This window comes from Sinocyclocheilus anshuiensis, unplaced genomic scaffold (assembly GCF_001515605.1).
Source record: "Sinocyclocheilus anshuiensis isolate Anshui unplaced genomic scaffold, SAMN03320099.WGS_v1.1 scaffold183, whole genome shotgun sequence".
Lineage (NCBI taxonomy): Eukaryota > Metazoa > Chordata > Actinopteri > Cypriniformes > Cyprinidae > Sinocyclocheilus > Sinocyclocheilus anshuiensis.
This window is the reverse complement of record NW_015548309.1, coordinates 1,000,338-1,019,906: the sequence shown is the minus strand read 5'-3', so window position 1 is coordinate 1,019,906 and position 19,569 is coordinate 1,000,338. Positions and strand designations below refer to the sequence as shown.

General features: G+C 36.7%; 3 protein-coding genes, 1 long non-coding RNA gene and 2 pseudogenes across 6 annotated transcripts in view; 3 read left to right on the top strand and 3 right to left on the bottom strand.

Annotated features, from left to right (window-relative positions):
* Window positions 1-677: 677 nt before the first annotated feature.
* LOC107656217 (cerebral dopamine neurotrophic factor-like) lies at window positions 678-1,894 on the bottom strand. Its single transcript, XM_016443982.1, is given in 5 exon segments — window positions 678-1,045; window positions 1,048-1,119; window positions 1,231-1,372; window positions 1,515-1,642; window positions 1,864-1,894. Coding segments are annotated over 5 exon segments (489 nt in total). The 3' UTR covers window positions 678-929.
* LOC107656251 (cerebral dopamine neurotrophic factor-like) lies at window positions 1,842-4,565 on the bottom strand (annotated as a pseudogene).
* A 137-nt stretch (window positions 4,566-4,702) lies between these two features.
* On the top strand, window positions 4,703-10,854 carry LOC107656298 (heat shock 70 kDa protein 14-like). 2 transcript variants are annotated; one of them, XM_016444067.1, is made up of 15 exons: window positions 4,703-4,793; window positions 4,962-5,042; window positions 5,626-5,708; window positions 5,880-5,928; window positions 6,038-6,143; window positions 6,221-6,311; window positions 6,447-6,551; window positions 6,634-6,795; window positions 7,997-8,152; window positions 8,234-8,336; window positions 8,568-8,783; window positions 8,868-9,017; window positions 9,159-9,226; window positions 9,777-9,884; window positions 10,476-10,854. In XM_016444067.1, exons 1-14 carry the CDS (start codon window positions 4,737-4,739, stop codon window positions 9,862-9,864), a joined length of 1,515 nt encoding a protein of 504 aa, XP_016299553.1. In that variant the 5' UTR covers window positions 4,703-4,736; the 3' UTR covers window positions 9,865-9,884; window positions 10,476-10,854. The 2 variants fall into 2 exon arrangements, with proteins under 2 accessions (XP_016299553.1, XP_016299552.1); XM_016444066.1 differs by having other exon boundaries at window positions 9,777-10,853.
* A 281-nt stretch (window positions 10,855-11,135) lies between these two features.
* LOC107656250 (protein artemis-like) lies at window positions 11,136-15,272 on the bottom strand (annotated as a pseudogene).
* Window positions 15,273-15,604: 332 nt separating this feature from the next.
* Window positions 15,605-17,920, top strand: LOC107656249 (meiosis expressed gene 1 protein homolog). Of its 2 annotated transcripts, none has more exons than XM_016444007.1 (3): window positions 15,605-15,686; window positions 15,968-16,122; window positions 17,700-17,920. In XM_016444007.1, exons 2-3 carry the CDS (start codon window positions 15,973-15,975, stop codon window positions 17,826-17,828), a joined length of 279 nt encoding a protein of 92 aa, XP_016299493.1. In that variant the 5' UTR covers window positions 15,605-15,686; window positions 15,968-15,972; the 3' UTR covers window positions 17,829-17,920. The 2 variants fall into 2 exon arrangements, with proteins under 2 accessions (XP_016299493.1, XP_016299494.1); XM_016444008.1 differs by having other exon boundaries at window positions 15,605-15,690.
* A 566-nt stretch (window positions 17,921-18,486) lies between these two features.
* The window catches only part of LOC107656248 (uncharacterized), a 2,281-nt gene continuing 1,198 nt past the window's right edge, over window positions 18,487-19,569 (top strand). Inside the window, exons 1-2 of the long non-coding RNA XR_001630540.1 lie at window positions 18,487-18,582; window positions 19,073-19,197. This is a non-coding gene — a long non-coding RNA (uncharacterized LOC107656248). The remainder of the gene's footprint in view (window positions 18,583-19,072; window positions 19,198-19,569) is intronic.

Genomic DNA, 19,569 nt, shown 5'->3' with positions numbered 1-19,569 from the left:
GATTACATGGAATATTTGTATTTAATTAATTTTGTCATTCCGGAAGAATATTTAAGAGCTGCAAAAAGTTAAAAAGTGATTAAAGATGATGATTTTAAAATAGAAGTTACTTGACATGTATATGAAATTTAATGAATATGAAGTTTTTACTGTAGTTTCTCACTGTGATATAATTTTTTCCTGATTTAATTCAGTATTAATCAGCATAAATTAAAGGAAGTACAACAAATGCTACCATGATGTATAAATCCTATACGATTTAGATATATATTTTTTTGCATTTCAGTAATTAGATTTTTTTTCCATTAGATTGCACTATGCTAATGAGAATTAAAAGGGCAATGTGCATAATGTCATGACAGTGCACAAATAAATTAATGGTCCTAACAGACCTCACTTTTTGTTATTTATGCAAAGTATATCTTTTTTTTTATTCCTTTCTTTTGATTTTCGATGAAAATATTATCTGGAGAAATTATTGGGTTTCATGCAATTCACCCACAGCTGCAAACACAGAAGGCTCTTAAAGGGGAGTACGAATTAGGAGATAAGTGGTCTTAGAGCTCGACACAAGCTCTAGTCCCTTCCAAATGAAACGACTGGACAAAAAACAGCCAGCATCTCTGCAAGGAACCTCTTAATCACTGAAACTAATAAAGCTTAATGATTTATTCTGAGTGTGCGGGAGAAAATGCTTACAGTGGTACAGGAGAATGAGACACTGGGGAAATTGCACATGGCTAATCGTAACTAATATTATGAAAAGCATTATAAGTAAGGAGTCTCAGAGCAATATCAAAAGTGTCCCTGAGCGCAGCTGCACGTGCAGCCCCTCCCATCACTGCAGTATGTCCCCAGCATGAAGCTGCACAAGGAGGCCCTCTCATCAGAGCTCTGTCTCCCCAGCACAGAGCTGCACAAGGAGGCCCTCAGAACTCTTCCGAGTGTGTTCTTTGCTGTGCTGTGCTGTGTTTGGGGGCCACCTCCTGGATGAGATCAATAAATTCACTCTTCTCCAGACAGGCTCTGCACTCCTCCCCCCCAAGGCCAAGACTCTCTTCAGCTCCAACACTCGCATTTTAGACAAAGCGTCCCTGCTCCAGTCGAGAACAGGATGCTCTGTTTCAGAAGAACAAGAATGTCCATTTTAAAACCTTTGAGAGAAATATTTCCAAATATTTAAAAGCCTCTAATGCAGTGTCAGGACTCTTATATGTGAATACACCCTACCATATCTGAGCTCGCAGATCTGGCCGTCCCTGCGCTGAAGTCTCTGGCAGATTTTGCAGACAGGAACATGTGCACTGAGGGGGCGGCTCACCTCACCTGTCACTTTGGCTGCAGCATCACTGGAAGCTCCCAGGTAATAACACTGAGGTGAAAGGGGAGAGAATTACAAGTACACAACCTCATATATTCAGTATATTTTTTCATAACATCTCTATATATTTTCAAAGATGGGCCAGCAACCATGAAGAATAAGAACCCAACTGTGCTTGTTTTTATGTTCTTACAAGTCGATTCTCTTTCCCAGTAGTCTCAGCGCAGGCTCTGATTAGACCCTCCTCCACCAGCTCTGGGGACAATTCTGTGTGCCTGATCACCAGTGAGTTATAAAGCCGGCCCAAAAACCCTACACACACTGCAAAACAGATACATACAAAATAAACAGAGGTTTAAACTGGAGGGTGAATTCATATGATGTTAGTTATATAACAGGGTTTCTGTGGCTCTTAAAAATGTCTTAAAGGGGTCCTATTATGCTCTTTTACAGAGTCTTGATTTTATTTTGGGGGTGTACTAGAACTAATAAAGCTTAATGATTTATTCTGAGTGTGCGGGAGAAAATGCTTACAGTGGTACAGGAGAATGAGACACTGGGGAAATTGCACATGGCTAATCGTAACTAATATTATGAAAAGCATTATAAGTAAGGAGTCTCAGAGCAATATCAAAAGTGTCCCTGAGCGCAGCTGCACGTGCAGCCCCTCCCATCACTGCAGTATGTCCCCAGCATGAAGCTGCACAAGGAGGCCCTCTCATCAGAGCTCTGTCTCCCCAGCACAGAGCTGCACAAGGAGGCCCTCAGAACTCTTCCGAGTGTGTTCTTTGCTGTGCTGTGCTGTGTTTGGGGGCCACCTCCTGGATGAGATCAATAAATTCACTCTTCTCCAGACAGGCTCTGCACTCCTCCCCCCCAAGGCCAAGACTCTCTTCAGCTCCAACACTCGCATTTTAGACAAAGCGTCCCTGCTCCAGTCGAGAACAGGATGCTCTGTTTCAGAAGAACAAGAATGTCCATTTTAAAACCTTTGAGAGAAATATTTCCAAATATTTAAAAGCCTCTAATGCAGTGTCAGGACTCTTATATGTGAATACACCCTACCATATCTGAGCTCGCAGATCTGGCCGTCCCTGCGCTGAAGTCTCTGGCAGATTTTGCAGACAGGAACATGTGCACTGAGGGGGCGGCTCACCTCACCTGTCACTTTGGCTGCAGCATCACTGGAAGCTCCCAGGTAATAACACTGAGGTGAAAGGGGAGAGAATTACAAGTACACAACCTCATATATTCAGTATATTTTTTCATAACATCTCTATATATTTTCAAAGATGGGCCAGCAACCATGAAGAATAAGAACCCAACTGTGCTTGTTTTTATGTTCTTACAAGTCGATTCTCTTTCCCAGTAGTCTCAGCGCAGGCTCTGATTAGACCCTCCTCCACCAGCTCTGGGGACAATTCTGTGTGCCTGATCACCAGTGAGTTATAAAGCCGGCCCAAAAACCCTACACACACTGCAAAACAGATACATACAAAATAAACAGAGGTTTAAACTGGAGGGTGAATTCATATGATGTTAGTTATATAACAGGGTTTCTGTGGCTCTTAAAAATGTCTTAAAGGGGTCCTATTATGCTCTTTTACAGAGTCTTGATTTTATTTTGGGGGTGTACTAGAACAGGCTCTCATACTAGGTTGTTCGAAAAACACATTATTTTTCACATATTTTACATTATTACAACACCTCTCTCCCCAGTCTGGCATGAACGACTCGAATAGTTCCTGTATCAAATGAAGGCCCGCCTTCTGAAATACAAAATGTGCTGTGATTGGTTAGCTGGGCCAGTGCGTGTTGTGATTGGCAGCACTCGGGCGTCTGGTCGGGAAATGTCACGCCCCTTACCATAGCCGCCTGCGAGCTTCAGTGTAAATATTGCCAAAATCAAATTAATTTGAGCGCGATTTAAACCCGGATGATTGTAACCACTCTAAGTTCGTCTGCCTTGAGAAAGCTAGCGTGTCTCCGACATAGTGATAACACTCGTTGCCTTCTCTAGTGCAGCTCAACCAGGTCTCGTCCCATGCGTTGGTATTTGTGATATCACAAATCCCGGAAAATATGCATTGTAGTCCAAACGAGTTGTTCATTGTAGTTTTTGAAAAGTGATTTCTGTTCAATAAAATATCTCCTTTTAAAGTGCACTTTGAGCTTTGTAACTTTGCAGATCTTTTTTATGCTCAAACAGCAACATTACAGACTGCAAACTGAATATGTAAAGTATTTTTTTCTGAGAAAATGAACAAAATTGAATGAGTTTGTTTAAAATATGAACAAGCATCTGTCAGTGGGGAATGAAAACTTATTTTCCCTTTGAATTAGGTAGATTTGTTCTCAGCCTATTTGCAGATGTTTGCTCTTATTTTAATAAAAAATTCTATTAATTTTGATCAGTGTCTCAGAAAACAAGACTTTACAGTATATGTTCAATTTGCATCTCAAGTGTATATTGATTTAGGGATGTTTAGATATTTGTACTGGAAATTGTAGTGCATGCATGCCATAATTTCTCATGAAACAAGATGTCTTATTTTATGTAATTTTGCTAATAATCTTTAAGAACATCATCTTTTTGCAGTGTATTCAAGCTATTTATTTATGTTAAAATAAAAAGTAATGGAAATATGTTATTTTTTTCTTTGAAGCGTTGCTAATACATTTACATTTAGAGACGATATTGACCTGTTGTGTTCCATTCAATTTATTCCTTACATTTTCTTACTTAGTCTTAAATATGTCTTTAAATTACTTAATAAAGTATTAATAAAAGTCTCATGAAACCAGAAACCCTGTATAATAACTGTTAGTAATGATAATGCAAAACATAAGCATCTAGTTGTAAATTGATTGTATTACAACACACAAGCCATATTTAGTATTACAATAATAAGGGTTTTCTGTTTGCAATCCAAAACCAGGACTCACCTCTTAAATATTGATTTCATACAGTGTATATCTCATATTCACTATGTGAAAACGCTCATGCGCTTGTGCAAAATAACCTAGCATAGGTGACTATTTTTAAACTCAGTGGCTCATGCGCGATGCAAGCCAAGCTGACCAACCTCACCTTCGCATTCTTCTGCATCAGTAACTGAGAATAAAACAACACATATAAGCAAAAGTAACGGGGTGGCAAATGAGTTGGTTAAAGACATGACTTCTGTGCACTTAAAAGGCGCTTGTGCGCACTTTTAAGTGAACTTCAATACCCAGTACGCAACACCCACCGGCGCCGCTTTCAGCTGTTTCTAAATCAGGCGCTGCTCTCTTGACGTTCCAGTCGACGTCAGTTCAGTGGCGCACTGATTGGCTAATAACGCCGCCCATCATTTGACAGCATCTCTTCTCATTTGCATATGAGGACCGGCTTCCGGAAGACTCCTTCGGAAGCATGGCTGCCATCGGGGTGCACTTTGGATACACATGTGCCTGTGTTGCCGTATTCAAGGTGAATTGTTTATGAGTGTAAATCATTTTACTTTGTTTAATAAACGCAAACATGTCGGCGACTAAATAAAATATCTAATAGACCTTGTTTATGTTGCTGAATAGTTAATGGTGTGACAGACAAACCATACCTGCTTATAATAAGTGGAAGTTAATTGTTTTCATATAGGATGGGCGAGCAGATGTTGTGGCAAATGATGCGGGGGACAGAGTCACTCCAGCTGTGGTCGCATACAGAGACACTGAACAGGTAATTTTCCATGGTGGACATCTAGAGAATCAGACTGCAGGCAAGGATCATTATACAGCTCTCTCATCAGCACCAAAAACAGAGAGCCTTTAACATCTATAAGATTAAGAATCAACCGTAAAATAAAAGCTTAAATTCATAACTACAAAACATATCTGTGAATAGTATGTATACTGTGTCTTTATTGCGTATATTGTACTGTCTCTGTATTGCATAGTGAGCTTAATTTTTCATAATAGCAGTGTACATGCATTGCTATGTTGTTTGGATGCTATTGCCCCATAATTTGCCTTATGGGACAAATTTAGTATATAACATAATATAATAATGCTGGGGATTGGATTTAGATGGATGAGGTCATGCCTAAACCAAAACTCCTCTAAATTCTGCCAACAGACCAGTCTGACAAGTTTTTATTCATTTTATCCTACTAATATATATTTAATATTAAATATTAAAGTGTTGTAAGACGTCTTGATTCATTTTTTTATTTTTTTGTTTAATTTAAATGTTAATAAATGAAGCAAGAACGTCAGGGCATATGATAGTCTAATGGTTTTATTTAATTTAATTATTGTTCTAGATAGTGGGAATCGCCGCTAAGCAGGGCAGAATACGAAATGCCACCAATACAGTTGTCAAAGTGAAGCAGATCCTGGGTAGATGGTAGGTTTTCATGTTGTGTGCTTAGACTGTTCTGTAGATAAATCACTGCATATTGTGCATAAGGTTATTAAGAATATTTACAGTCAAATTAGCAATAACTTAATAATAATACATTTATATAAAAAATAATCATAATATAAAATTTGTTCGACTTTGATTGGTATTTGACAGCTATGATGACCCAGATGCTCAGGCACACAGAGAAGAAAGCAAATGCATTGTAAGTACATGCTGTTGTTCTTAAATACTGACACAAAAAAAACACAACAGTAACCATAAAATCTGAACCACCTGCTTTTTTAAAAGGTGTGTATTTTCATAATTTCTAGGTTGTCAACAAGAGTGACCTGCTCAGATATGAAATCGACACGGGAGAGACAACCAAGTATGTGTCGCCTGAAGATGTAGCTAAATTGATCTTCCATAAAATGAAAGGTATTGTTTGAATCCTTAATTTCATGTCATAGTATGTTTAACATGAACTAGTGATGATTATTTAATGTTCCCTGCAGAGACGGCCCAGTCAGCCTTGGGTTCGGACATGAAAGACGCTGTCATAACAGTGCCTTTTGAGTTCGGAGAGATGCAGAAGAATGCGCTCAGGTATGTGCTTGATGTGTCCGTAAAACATTGTATACTTTGAGATGAATGCAAATTAATTCAAATGATGTAACCGTTATCTAACTCCAGAAGCTGTGTCTAGGGAGATGTTTTATAAGAATCGGTGCTGTGTTGTAGGCAAGCTGCAGAAAGTGCCGGGTTCAATGTGCTGAGGCTGATCCACGAACCCTCCGCTGCGCTTCTAGCTTATGGAATCGGGCAGGACTCACCGTTGGGAAAAAGGTAAGACTTTTTTTGCATTATCTCAGATGAATGGTTTCTTTCGGCTCAAAAGTCTCATTCCCAATTTTCTTTTGGACCACAGTCATGTGCTAGTGTACAAACTCGGAGGCACGTCGCTCAGCGTCACCGTCCTGGAGGTGAACAGTGGAATGTACCGGGTCCTCGCCACACAGACGGATCACAGGACGGGGGGAGAGAGCTTCACACATGAGCTCGCACAGCACCTCGCTGCAGAGTTCAAAAAGTCAGTAGATGTCCTGTACCTCACATTTAACTTTTAAGTGTGTACTTTGACTTTGTTATTATTATGAAAGTGACACTGAACTGTAGGTTGTTTGCCGTTGCCAAGCAACTTCACACCTTTCAGAATTTGAAGTCTTTTGTTATATAATGCAAAGCAGCTTTTTGTAGTGATGCAAAATATCTAATTTATTTATGAATTTTATCTTTTCCTTTACTGAATTTTATTAATTCAGTATTAATAAAAAACGTATTTGGTGACGCATCATTCAATTATAAAGTTTAATTTAAAAAGTAGGTAAAAGTTTGCTATTGATTATACTTTATTATCAGAATAGGCATTACTATATGTAATATACTTGTGTAATACAATGATAAACTTGTGTAAATGACAGTAAATATATATATATATATATATATGTTTTGCTCACCAAGGCTGGATTTATTTGATAAAAAAGTTTAAAAAATTAATATTGTGAAATATTATTACAGTTTAAAATAACTGTTATCTATTTAAATACGTTTTAAAATGTAATTTATTCCTGTGATGGTGAAGCTACATTTTCAGCATCATTACTCCAGTCTTCAGTGTCACATGATCCTTCAGAAATCATTCTAATATGCTGATTTATTATTAGAATTATCAATGTTGGCAACAGTTGTGCTGCCAAATATATATATTTTTTGGAACCTGTGATACTTTTTTTTCAGGATTCTTCAATTAATAAAACGTTAAAAAGAACAGCATTTATTCAAAATATAAATCTTTTCTAACAATATAAATCTTTTCTATCACTTCTTATCAATTTAACACATCCTTGCTGAATAAAAGTTTTAATTTCTTCCAAAAAAAGAAAGAATAAAAATGTACTGACCCCAAACTTTTGAACGGTAGTGTATATTGTTAGAAAATATTAATATTTTAAATAAATGCTCTTCCTTTTAACATTTTATTCACCAAAGAATCCTGAAAAAAAGTATCACCGGTTCCAAAAAAATATTAAGCAGCACAACGGTTTCCAGCACTGATAATAAATCAGCATATTAGAATTATTTTTTTGCAACATTATAAATGTATTTTTAGTATCACTTCTTTCAAACAAATAATAACCTTACTGACTCCAAGATTTTGTTCATACCGTCCACTCTAAATGGATGTCATTACTGTTTTAGTCTTATTGTGTGTTTTTCGTGTGTGTCTCCAGGACTTTTAAACAGGATGTGACTGGTAACCCCAGGGCGATGTTAAAGCTCATGAATAGTGCTGATGTGGCCAAGCACACTCTCTCCACCCTGGGCAGTGCAAACTGCTTTGTGGACTCGCTCTACGATGGCATGGATTTTGAGTGCAATGTCTCAAGGTGAGATAATGTTCAAAATTAGTATTATAACGAAAAGCATACCTGTTGCTTATCAGTATGCAATATATGCTTCTGTCCTAGAGCCCGTTTCGAGCTAATATGCTCCAGCCTCTTTAATAAGAGCATTCAGCCAATTAAAGGTCTTCTTGAGCAAGTAAACCTGTCCACCTCTGGTATCAACAAGGTAAAACAACTTTTTAATACAAATGTGTGACCATTAGAGGGAGCTGTAGATGTGCATCTCAAATTTCATGTAAAAAAAAAAAGTTTTGTGATTAGTACTGAACCTTTAAATTACATAATGCATAGTTCACTAGCTAAATAGTGGATTACATCAGTGTTTTACATCTAATCGTAGCGAGAATGGAATCCCAAAACCTTAAATAGAGATTAAAATAGGCTTTTCTTGTCTAAGGTGGTTTTATGTGGAGGATCAGCTCGTATCCCGAAGTTGCAACAGATGATCAGGGATTTGTTCCCAGACGTGGAGCTGCTGAACTCCATCCCACCGGATGAGGTGATTCCGGTCGGCGCTGCCATGCAGGCGGGCATCCTGGTCGGAAAAGACAGCCTGGCACTTGGAGAAGATTCCATCACTGTGGACTGCTGTGCCAGCGACATCACTGCTAAGGTGGGGAGCTTCAAACAATCAATAGTGTTTAGTTTTAGCATTTTAGCACATGATTGATCAGTAGACTGTGTCTTGGCCTTTCAGGAAGTGGATGACTCCGGAGCGGAGGTTTTCACAGTTTTGTTTCCTTCTGGCACACCTCTCCCTGCCCGCTGCCAGCACACGCTGCAGGGTCCTGGCAGTCTGTCATCAGTGAGTCTGGAGCTGTACCAGGCACGGCGACCAATCGCACAGGTTGGCACCCCTTTTAGCAGACATTTCAGTGCAAACCTATAATTAAATGAGATATTTGGCATGTAGTGGGCTTAAAAACAATTCGGCTGATTTTTTTTACATAAAGGTTATTAACTTAAAATGTGACTCTTATTTTTCTAGATTGTACTTAGAGACTTGGAACCTAAAGAGGAGCTGCATGACATTGTCACAGTGCTGACAATGAAGAGGTAATGAAATAAATGAACACTTTTATTCGGAATGGATGCATTAAATTGATCAAAAGTGACAGTAAAACAATTCATAATGTTACAAACGATTCCTATTTCCAATAAATGCTGTTTTGAACTTTCTATTAATTAAATAATCCTGAAAAAAAAAATGATTAGGGTTTCCACAAAAATATTGATGATGATAAAAGTTTCTTGCGCAGCATATCAGCATATTAGAATGATTTCATGTGACACTGAAGACTTGAATAATGGCTGCTGGAAATTCAGCTTTGCATCACAGGAATAAATTACATTTTAAAATATAAGAACCGAAAACAATTATTTTCAATTATAAAAATGTTTCACAATATTACTGTTTTTATTGTATTTTTAATCAAATGAAATTAGTGTGCATAAGAGACTTCTTTTAAAAACTGTTATTTTGTTGCTTGTGTAATGACGCAGTGCTATATACAGTAAATTCAGTAATATCACCCAGTCATACTCAACTCCGTCATAAAGCTCGTATCCTTATTTGAACCATTTCTTATGTGTGTTTACTTTTCAGGGACGGTTCACTGCACGTTACATGCACAGAGCAGAGCAGCGGCAGATCCGAGGCTATTACCATAGAAACGACTGCTGCGGCATCTTAACCTTGAGTCACACTATCAGCGTAATTCCATACAGTAACCTAAACACCTGCATCTCATGCTGTTTGAGGTTTTCCAGTGCTCTAGACCTTAGCTGAAGGAAACAAGTTAATGTTCTTATTCAGTTTAAGGAATAGCTCACCCAGAAAAGAAAGTTATTCACTTGCCCTCATGTTGTTCCAAACCCGTTATTTTTATTTGGTGCAATTATTATTACAGCTTTTGCCATACAACTGCCATTCATAGTGACAAAAGAAGGAACCAAGTAGTTCTTTGTCTTGTCTGGAGCTTGGAAAAAAAATTATATGGGTTTGGAATATCATGAGGGTGAGTAAAAAATAAAATTGTAATTTTTGTGTGAACTATTGCTCTAAATTAATATCCAGTTTTAATTTTGTACTCCAGAAGTCATTGTTTACTATTTTTCAAGCCTGTTGTCTGTGACCAGGTTTACTGTAGTTGTTCTTACCATGTGCCTTCATGTACCTGCATCACATCAATGGGATTCCTTCAATCAATAATTGAAGGAATTAACAAAGCCTGTGGAATTCACTGATATCATTTAAAGCATGAACAACCTTCTCAGACTGAGGAAAGACTTTAATTTGTTGTAGAGACTGAAGAGAAGCAGGTGCAGGTGCCTGAAGAGATACTAATCTGGTGCAGTCACATCGAACAGGTGCGGAATGATCATATTTTTTAAGTTTTGTCATCTGTAACTAGTACTCAATAAAGATCACAGAACACAATAAACCCTGAGTTTATTTTCAGTAGAGATACTTGCTACATTCACGTCAGATTTTTGCAATTACATGATTCCAAATTTTAAAATCCACTCGCATTTTTATATATATATATATATATATATATATGAACATGTAGAGGTGAATATAGATTGGAAAATATTTTGCTCTTACCAACAAAGCTGCGCATGGATCTGTTTTGATGTTGGGTTGCCATAGTGACAAGTTTTGAGTCTGAGAATATCAACATTCGACACAATGTGAACGTAGAATTGTATTAGAATTTAGTACTTTAGAATTTGTTGTGCTTTTGTCATTTATAAGTTTTTTTTATATATATTTCCATTTTGGTTTTGTAATTTTTGTTCTTCAACTTTTTGAACAGATTTTAAATGTTGCTTTAGCAATTTAAATTAATCAAGTGTATGTTTTTGAAGTTTTAAGTTTTTCATCTAATATTTAAATTTTATTTTATTTCAACTTTATTTCAATTAATGAAAACTATTTTACATAGTTTTAGTTAACAATAAAAACTTTTAATTTATTAACTCAAAATACTGAGCATTTATGAAGATACAAAACTTCATGAGGTAAGCTGTCATACAACAAGCCAAAAATTAATATTCAAGTGAACAAACAAGAAATCAAAAAATCTGTCTTATGACGACTTCCTCCCCTGCTGCCAACTTCCTGTACAGTTCTTTCAGCTCTTCTGGTTGTGGGACTTTGGAACCTGGTGTTGGTGGAAGCTCAAAATCCGATGATACCTGCGAGTCTGATTTCGGCTCCACGGCTTCTTCCTCCTTAGGTTCGACGTTATGGCTGCTCACCACCTCACCATTGGTCCCTCGGTTACACTGCTCACTAGTAATGGTCTTACTTTCATCCACTTGGATGAGAACAGTGTCTATTTGACTGAGGCTCTCTGTCCCTGCATCCGATATATGAGTGGACTGCGAGGAAGTCAAGTGAACGGAGCTGCTGTCATCCTCATCTTCATCCTGAAACCGCTCGGGTGACTGGGATGCTGTGTTTTCGGTGGAGAGCGTTTGAGTGTTGTGGCTGTTCAGACTGTTAGCCAGTTCGCTCTCATCGGTCAACACTGGTTCCACCTTGAAGAACCTTTCCCAACAAGGCAGAGCTGTTTTGGATTGGGATGAGTCCGACTGAGTCAGTTTTGATCATGGCATTTCTGTGCAAGGTGGTGCGACACCGAATGGTTGAGGTATAGGAGGTTGCTCGGCATCATCATCATCATCGTCATCATTTGATTCTGTGCAGTCCATGTAATTAGATGAGTGTGTGGCGGGACAGGGCTCTATAAGGGAAAATGTTTGGTCCGTATCATGGGAATCTTTTTTAGGGCTATGAGGCTGTTCACTAATGGCAACCTTGGTCAGATCAGTCACTGTCATTTTACGCCGCCTTGGAGCCATGGAAACCTCATCAAACAGGTCATTATCACTGTCTGAGCCTTAGTAGAAAAGTATATAGGTTTATAAGAGAGAATAACAATTTAATAAATAGTTTTAATAATGAAAACTACTCATACCTTCCGATGTGCACCTCTTTCTGGTTCTTTTGAGGGCCCCAAGCGGTTTGTAGACAATCTCCTCCCTTCCAGACTGTTTTCTACACAAGGGCTTTAACCTGAATTTGAAAATATCATTTTATAGTAAGCAACTAAAGTCTTATGACAACATGGTACAAAAAAAAAAAAGGTTTGTCCTTACAGCTCTGCGACGTCCTCCAGTGTCTTGCCCAACGGAATGACATTAGGATAGATGTTAACAGGACAGATGTAGGAGAGAAAGTCCTTAACCTAGTCACAGGAAATAGACTAGGTCTTATGATAGGCTAACATTGTGTATGGTGTGTCATATGAAGAATATCCTTCTCGGTGGGATTTCTCTCACCTCCAAATAAGAGGAATGAAAAGAAAAGCATGCTCTGTAGGAACTACTTCCCATCCTAAAAAGAAAGACGTGATGAATAATTTATTATTAATAATATATATATATATAAAATAGGTAATTGCATGCAAATTTATTCTATTTTTACATTTACATTTCCTGTGCTATCATCTAACTTTTTAAGTTGATCTTTTAAAAACACTAATAGTTGGGTTACTGTTAAATATAATCTTTAAAAGTTTGAAAATGAGTTTCCATTTTTAATACTTATTAAAATGAGTGATTTTTTTTGTGTCTTATTTCAATAAATAGATGCATAAATATTGATAGAATTTTAATATTGACCATAACATTTTAATATTGATGCATCGTGACTCACTTGACAATGACAGAGGTCTTTCTGGTCCGTTCTCCAAACCAGATAGTTGAGGGTTTGATGTTGATGATGTTTAGAGGAATGCCATCCGGAGTCATGGAGCCACACGGTAACCTGTTTGCCCTGAAGAACTCCTCGTCCTGTGAAAAAGCCACCATTGTGACCACCGTCCGGGACATATATGATGGTGTCATTATGCAAAGGTTGAGTGTACCTTGGGGTGCCTACAAGCGTGGATCTGCGTTGCACGGTCGGTGGTCATGTGACAGAATTTCAGGCATTTTTTTGAACATATCCAAGCTGTTCACATGTATCTATAATGGAGAAATAGTGTTAATGTTTTAAAACAAGCAACAAAGAAACTAGAGGAACAACCTCTGACCTGTGAGCTGAACTCTTGTCCCAGATTGGTGAATACTCGTAACCATAAGCTGCCTTACAGTTTAACCAAACAACATGGTACGGACTCTGACAGATCCAGTCCTGGACCAGCTGACTTATCCCTGTCACACAAGCCTCCTAAAACAGAAGAAAAGAACACCGTTATGAACAGAACCGACAAGCTCAAGTCTGTATGATTTAATGCAGGTGAGTAAATGCTTACCCTGCTAGGGATCTGATGATACTTGGGATCAAAGAATGTGGTGTCGATATACACACTGAATATCTTTTACCCTGCAGCACAAACATATGAATGCTATTATTATATACAAAATGTGCTGTACTTATTTAAATATCTGATATCTGAATACCTGTCTCCAGAGTGCAAGTACTCCATTCTAGCTGCGTCTCCGACAGCCAGTCTGAAGTCCCTTGTGTACAGCACTGTACCCTGAGCACCCTCAAACAGAAACCTGTTTAGAGTCAATATTAAATCAAAATTGACTCTGTATACGTTCTTAATGCATGCTCCTGCTCTTATTTTGCAGAGGTTGCTTACATGACTGATCCTGGACAGTGTCCGCTGGAAGCAGAGTAACAACAACATCCTCTGACTGAAGACAAAAATGTATACGACTTCAGATCAACTCCAAAAACGCTCAAAAGAATAAACTAGGAGCTAAAATCCCACCTCTCCAGTGATTTCATCTATCAGAGATATGCGAGTAGGACTGTCCAGTTCCAGTGGGACCTAGTATTTAATGCAAAGGTTCTAATATGAGGTTAACATAATTATTTATGGAAAAATTGTAGGGCTGAGAATAATACTTACAATGTGATCTTCCCAGAATGCATATTTTGGGTTACTAAGAAGGAGCTTCTTTGTGACAAATGAGCAGTACAGCTTGACTGTTAAACTAATGGAGACAGTGTTTTGTCAAATATGCAATTTATGTTATGTATATAAATTACAATTTTTAAAAACTGAAATTTTTGCTACAAATGAATTTAAGCATAAAAATGTTTTAATGATATATGAAAAAGGGTTACTTCATTTGAGATCTGTTAAAACACATTCTTAATTTTAAGTTTAAACTATAACAGCAAAATAAATCTAAATGCAAAACAGAATAGAGTAAAAGTAGAATACAATTTTGTACATAAACACATTTTATGGAAAAAAATACGGCATCAAATAGTATGCATTTATAAGCTCGTTTATGAAAAATAATAGTATATAAACATAATAAATTTAATTCTGAGACAAAAGTAATATTTAAAAAATAAAGCAGTTCATAAATAATACATGAAACTGGAAACAAAGCTTATGGTTTACATCAACTTTTAGTTAAACGTTTATAAACAAATTAAGAAAGGGATGTTTCATTTGTCACATGGGTTGGAATATGTACAAATATCACTCACCTGAACTTCAGTTTTCTCTTCAGTAAAGGTCCTTTCAACCCTTTCATATGATCTATTGAACATAAACACAAAAGATATATAAAACAAAACAAACAATACAGAAAGTTCCTAAGCGGGATTCGATCCAGTGTGCATTATATATATATATATATAAGTAGAGGTCGACCGATAGTGGATTTTGCCGATACCGATAGCTAGGTTGGACCACACTGGCCGATACCGAGTGATTAACCGATAGTTTTAAAATTGATACTCAACAAAAACTAAAATAGTGCTTTATTAAATTTAGTTTATTAAATTTATTATTTAGTACTGAACCATACTAGTAGTAATAATAATAATAATAATAAAGGATATATATATGCACCTTTATGGCAGTGAGATAGGAAATAAGCTCTGGCGTGCAAATTGTCTCTGTCAACTCGGTCCAAGGAGATGGTGGGATACTCCTTCATGCGGCCAGCAAACGAGCTCATGCTGATTGCACTGAGTTTGAGCCGATGAAACACTCAAAACCCCCCTGAGAGCTGAGCACATCCCTGCCCGAGCTCTTCCGCAGCACCCCTGCATCTGTCTTTCCTCCTCCTGGCATCGCTTTGGTATGAAATCACGTGAGTCGGAAATAAACATCTGTAATTTGATAGCCTGAATCGTACAGCGACATCTATTGGACTCCAAAGCAATCATTATAAAATTGCAAAAAGGCACAATAATCGGTATACTCTAAAATAGTACACTGAGACAAAACAAATGCGAGCAAAGTTTCGCGAATAATTATGCATATCGAGGAACTGTTCGGTCCGTTTCTTCTAGGCAGGTTTCCGGGTGTAGCGTTGATTGGCCAACCAAACTGGAATTCCGGGTTGGTTTTCGATTGGCCATGTTTTCCTCACGCTATGCGCTATGTTGCTAGGAAACACATGATGCGCAGGATTGTTTTGCTAAAGGAGCACGTTGACAATTCAGCCTTGTGTCACACACGTCAATGTAGGTTTGTATTAAAAATATTATTAATAATACATATATACAAATTGTCATTTAATATCAGAGTGTGAGGCATGTTCTGAGTGATTAGACTAGATGCTTAGCTGTCAAAGTTTGTAAATCCAGAATATCCTGGATTAGGTGAGCAATGTTTTTTTCGTGCGTAACATTTTTGCATTATGTGATAAGTTGATTTGACTTGACTTTGTACTAGAACAGAATTTGTAGTGAAACTGTATTTATTCCAGAGGAGAATACTGTGGTGTATTTGTTATCATACACAGAAATCATGTCCTGTGCCGTTTTACTGGATAACAACGCTAAACCAAAATCCATGAGCCGAGCAAAGCAGTGGACAGGAGAGATTGAGGACCTGTACAGATTTCAGCAAGCTGGATACAGAGATGAGCTGGAGTACCGACAAATCAAACAAGTCGAGGTATCCACTTTTGATCATTTTTGTTTTAGTAATACAATATTATTCACTATTACATTATATAATGGCAAGGGGAAGTCGTGGCCTAATGGTTAGAGAGTCGGACTCGTAACCCAAAGGTTGCGGGTTCGAGTCTCGTACCGGCAGGGATTGTAGGTGGGGGGAGTGAATGTACAGTGCTCTCTCCCACCTTCAATACCACGACTGAGGTGCCCTTGAGCAAGGCACCGAACCCCCAACTGCTCCCCGGGCGCCGCAGCATAAATGGCTGCCCACTGCTCCGGGTGTGTGTTCATGGTGTGTGTGTTCACTGCTGTGTGTGTGCACTTTGGATGGGTTAAATGCAGAGCACTAATTCCAAGTATGGGTCACCATACCTGGCCACATGTCACGTCACTCACTTCACTTTTTTTTTTCACTTTATAATGCTTAAACAATCCTTATACATACAAATTCAGAAATGGTGTGCATGGTGTATGTTTTCTAATATACAGTACATTTTCTCTCTGTATATATATTGAATATTTGGATTTCATGTTATTAATATATTAAAAGCTCATCTACTAAGCTTTATGGAATATTTGTTTTTATTAGTGAAAGTGTTCCTGCTTTGTCAGTTAGCTAATGTCTTATAAATACTTTAATATACAGTGCTGTTCAAAAGTCTGGGATCAGTAAGATTTTACAGTTTTTTTTTTTTTAAAGAAGTCTCTTCTGCTCACCAAAGCTGCAATTATTTGGTCAAAATTACAGAAAAAAACAGTAATATTGTGAAATAATATTGCAATTTAAAATAATGTTTTTCTATTTTAATATATTTTAAAATACAATTTATTCCTGTGACGCAAAGCTGAGTTTTCAGCATCATTACTCCAGTCTTCAGTGTCACATGATCCTTCAGAAATCACTCTAATATGCTGATTTGTTATCAATGTTGGAAACAGTTTTTGCTGCTTAATATTTTTTATTTTGGAACCTGTGATACCTTTTTTGGGATTCTTTGATGAATAAAAAGTTAAAAAAGAACAGTATTTTATTCAAAATATAAATCTTTTCTTACAATATAAGTCTTTATTGTCACTTTTTATCAATGTAACACATCTTTGCTGATTAAAAGTATTAATTTCTTTCAAAAACAGAAAGAACAAATCTATTTTTTCTAATCTATAATCTAAATGTCTATTTTAAGTAAATGCTGTTCTTTTTATTCATCAAAGAATCTTGAAAAAATATCACGGGTTCCAACAAAAAAAAACAACAATTCTATCATTGATAATAAATCAGCATATTAGAATGATTTCTGAAGGATCATGTGACACTGAAGACTGGAGTAATGACTGATGAAAATTCAGCTTTGCATCACAGAAATAAATTATATTTTAAAGAATGTTAATATAGAAAACAGTCATTTTAAATTGCAATAATATTTCACTTTTTTCTGTATTTTTGATGAAATAAATGCAGCCTTGATGAGCATAAGAAACTTGAAAATTGTTACTGATCCCAAACTTTTGAACGGCAGTGTAGCTTACAGGTAACAGTCCTGTTTCCTGTTGAATATTGTCGTACTGTCCTTTCAGATTGACCGTTGGCCGGACACTGGGTTTGTGAAGAAGCTTCAGCGTCGAGATAACACATTCTACTACTACAACAGAAAACGAGAGTGTGAAGATCGAGAGGTCCATAAAGTGAAGGTGTATGCGTACTGACAGCTCCTTGACCCAGCCAACACTTTTCATTTTTTAGTTTTGAAATACTGTCTTTAAAAAAATGCATAATCACAGTGTATTCTTAATGTAAGCCTGGGTACAATTTCAGAATAAAAAAAAAAAGATCTTGATAAACATGTGAATGAACCATTTGATGTTTTATATTTATAAATGGCCAGCCTTTCATCTCTTTACTAAATTCTCCAAAACAAACCAGTTAAACATAGGTTGGTTTAGGTACACATTTATCCAATTTTAGTGGTTTGCTCCTTTTCCTTAGTTATGCAGCAAACTATAATAAATCAATGTATGTACATTGTTTGTAATTATGCAGACTACTTTTTTAACTTTGGGTTGAGACAAAGTTATCAAACACTGATGAGGTGTATAGGACAATAAAACAAAATAGCTTGTGAATATCAATATTAATAATCAAAATCCATGAAGAAAACTTCCCCTTTTATTGAGTATTATTGACTATTTTTGGTTCGATTTTGATGTGAACAACTACAACACATTTTGTGTCACTTTTTATTTACATTCAATGGTAATTATAAAGGAAACGTTGACAATTTGAGGTCTGTGCCAAAAAGAAAGATAAACATAAAACGAACCGCATGGCCTTTTAAGAGCACGTCACTTCCGGTTTCATGCAGCGAGTCGTCAAAACTGATCGTTTGAAGTCATGCGGATAATACTCTGATCGGAAAACACCCCCGTGTGATCAATAAATCCCTCTGTTTGTTATATACAGGTAAGTTCAATACGTTTAGTAGTTTCTTATACTCGAATTCCCTCCGTGCCGTTCAGACAGCTTGTTTTCATTTACATTAGCTTGTTAGCTTTTTCATGGCTTAATATTAATCTACAACAACAATCTGATTGTGGTCATATTTACATTTTTTTTTTTCAGCTGAAAGCATTAGGTTTCCGACATGTTCAGACTAAAACGATACAGTTTAGTGGATGATATTTATTGATCAGTATGTAAATGTATATATAAACAAAAATCAGTTCATGCACCTGCACCGATTACAGTCAAAACAATAAAGTCATTTACTAGACTGATAAAGTGTTCAGATGAACATGGTTATCTGAAAGTGATGTACGATTGTTTTGTTACCAGAAAGCACTTTTAAGTAGGCCACCTTTTTGAGAAGAAACTAGACTAGAACAATCGATACTAGATAATGAAAGCAATTGACATTAGACAGTAATGGTGCACTTGCTTTATTTGGTTACAGAGCTGAAATATAGTCTGGAGATCATCATTGGCTTCCATCTTCGTATAAGTTTTGGCATGAGCTGCGTCTAGAATTTTTGACACATCTATCCATTATCATAATGAAGAATTGCTTCAGATCCCAAGGTAATGTGATTTAGGTTGTGTGCATAAAATTAAATGTTTTAAAGGGGTCATGTGATGCCAAACGCATATTCGAAATTCAATTTTTTTTTGACAGCCCTAATCACAATATAGTTATTTTTTGTATTAAATAAGGTCTTTATGATCTCAACATTTTTGATACCATAGAAACATTTAATTCTTGTCACCAGTTTAAATATCACAAAAAAAACTAATACTAGCCTAAATTTAAAAAACAAAACTCAAGCTCACTGAAGACAAGTAAACAGTCAGCGATTAAATAAGAATAATAAACTTATTACGAGCAATAGGACAAAAAAAACTACAGTAGAACAAATAAATAAGAAATGCTACATACATTGTATAAAGTAATCA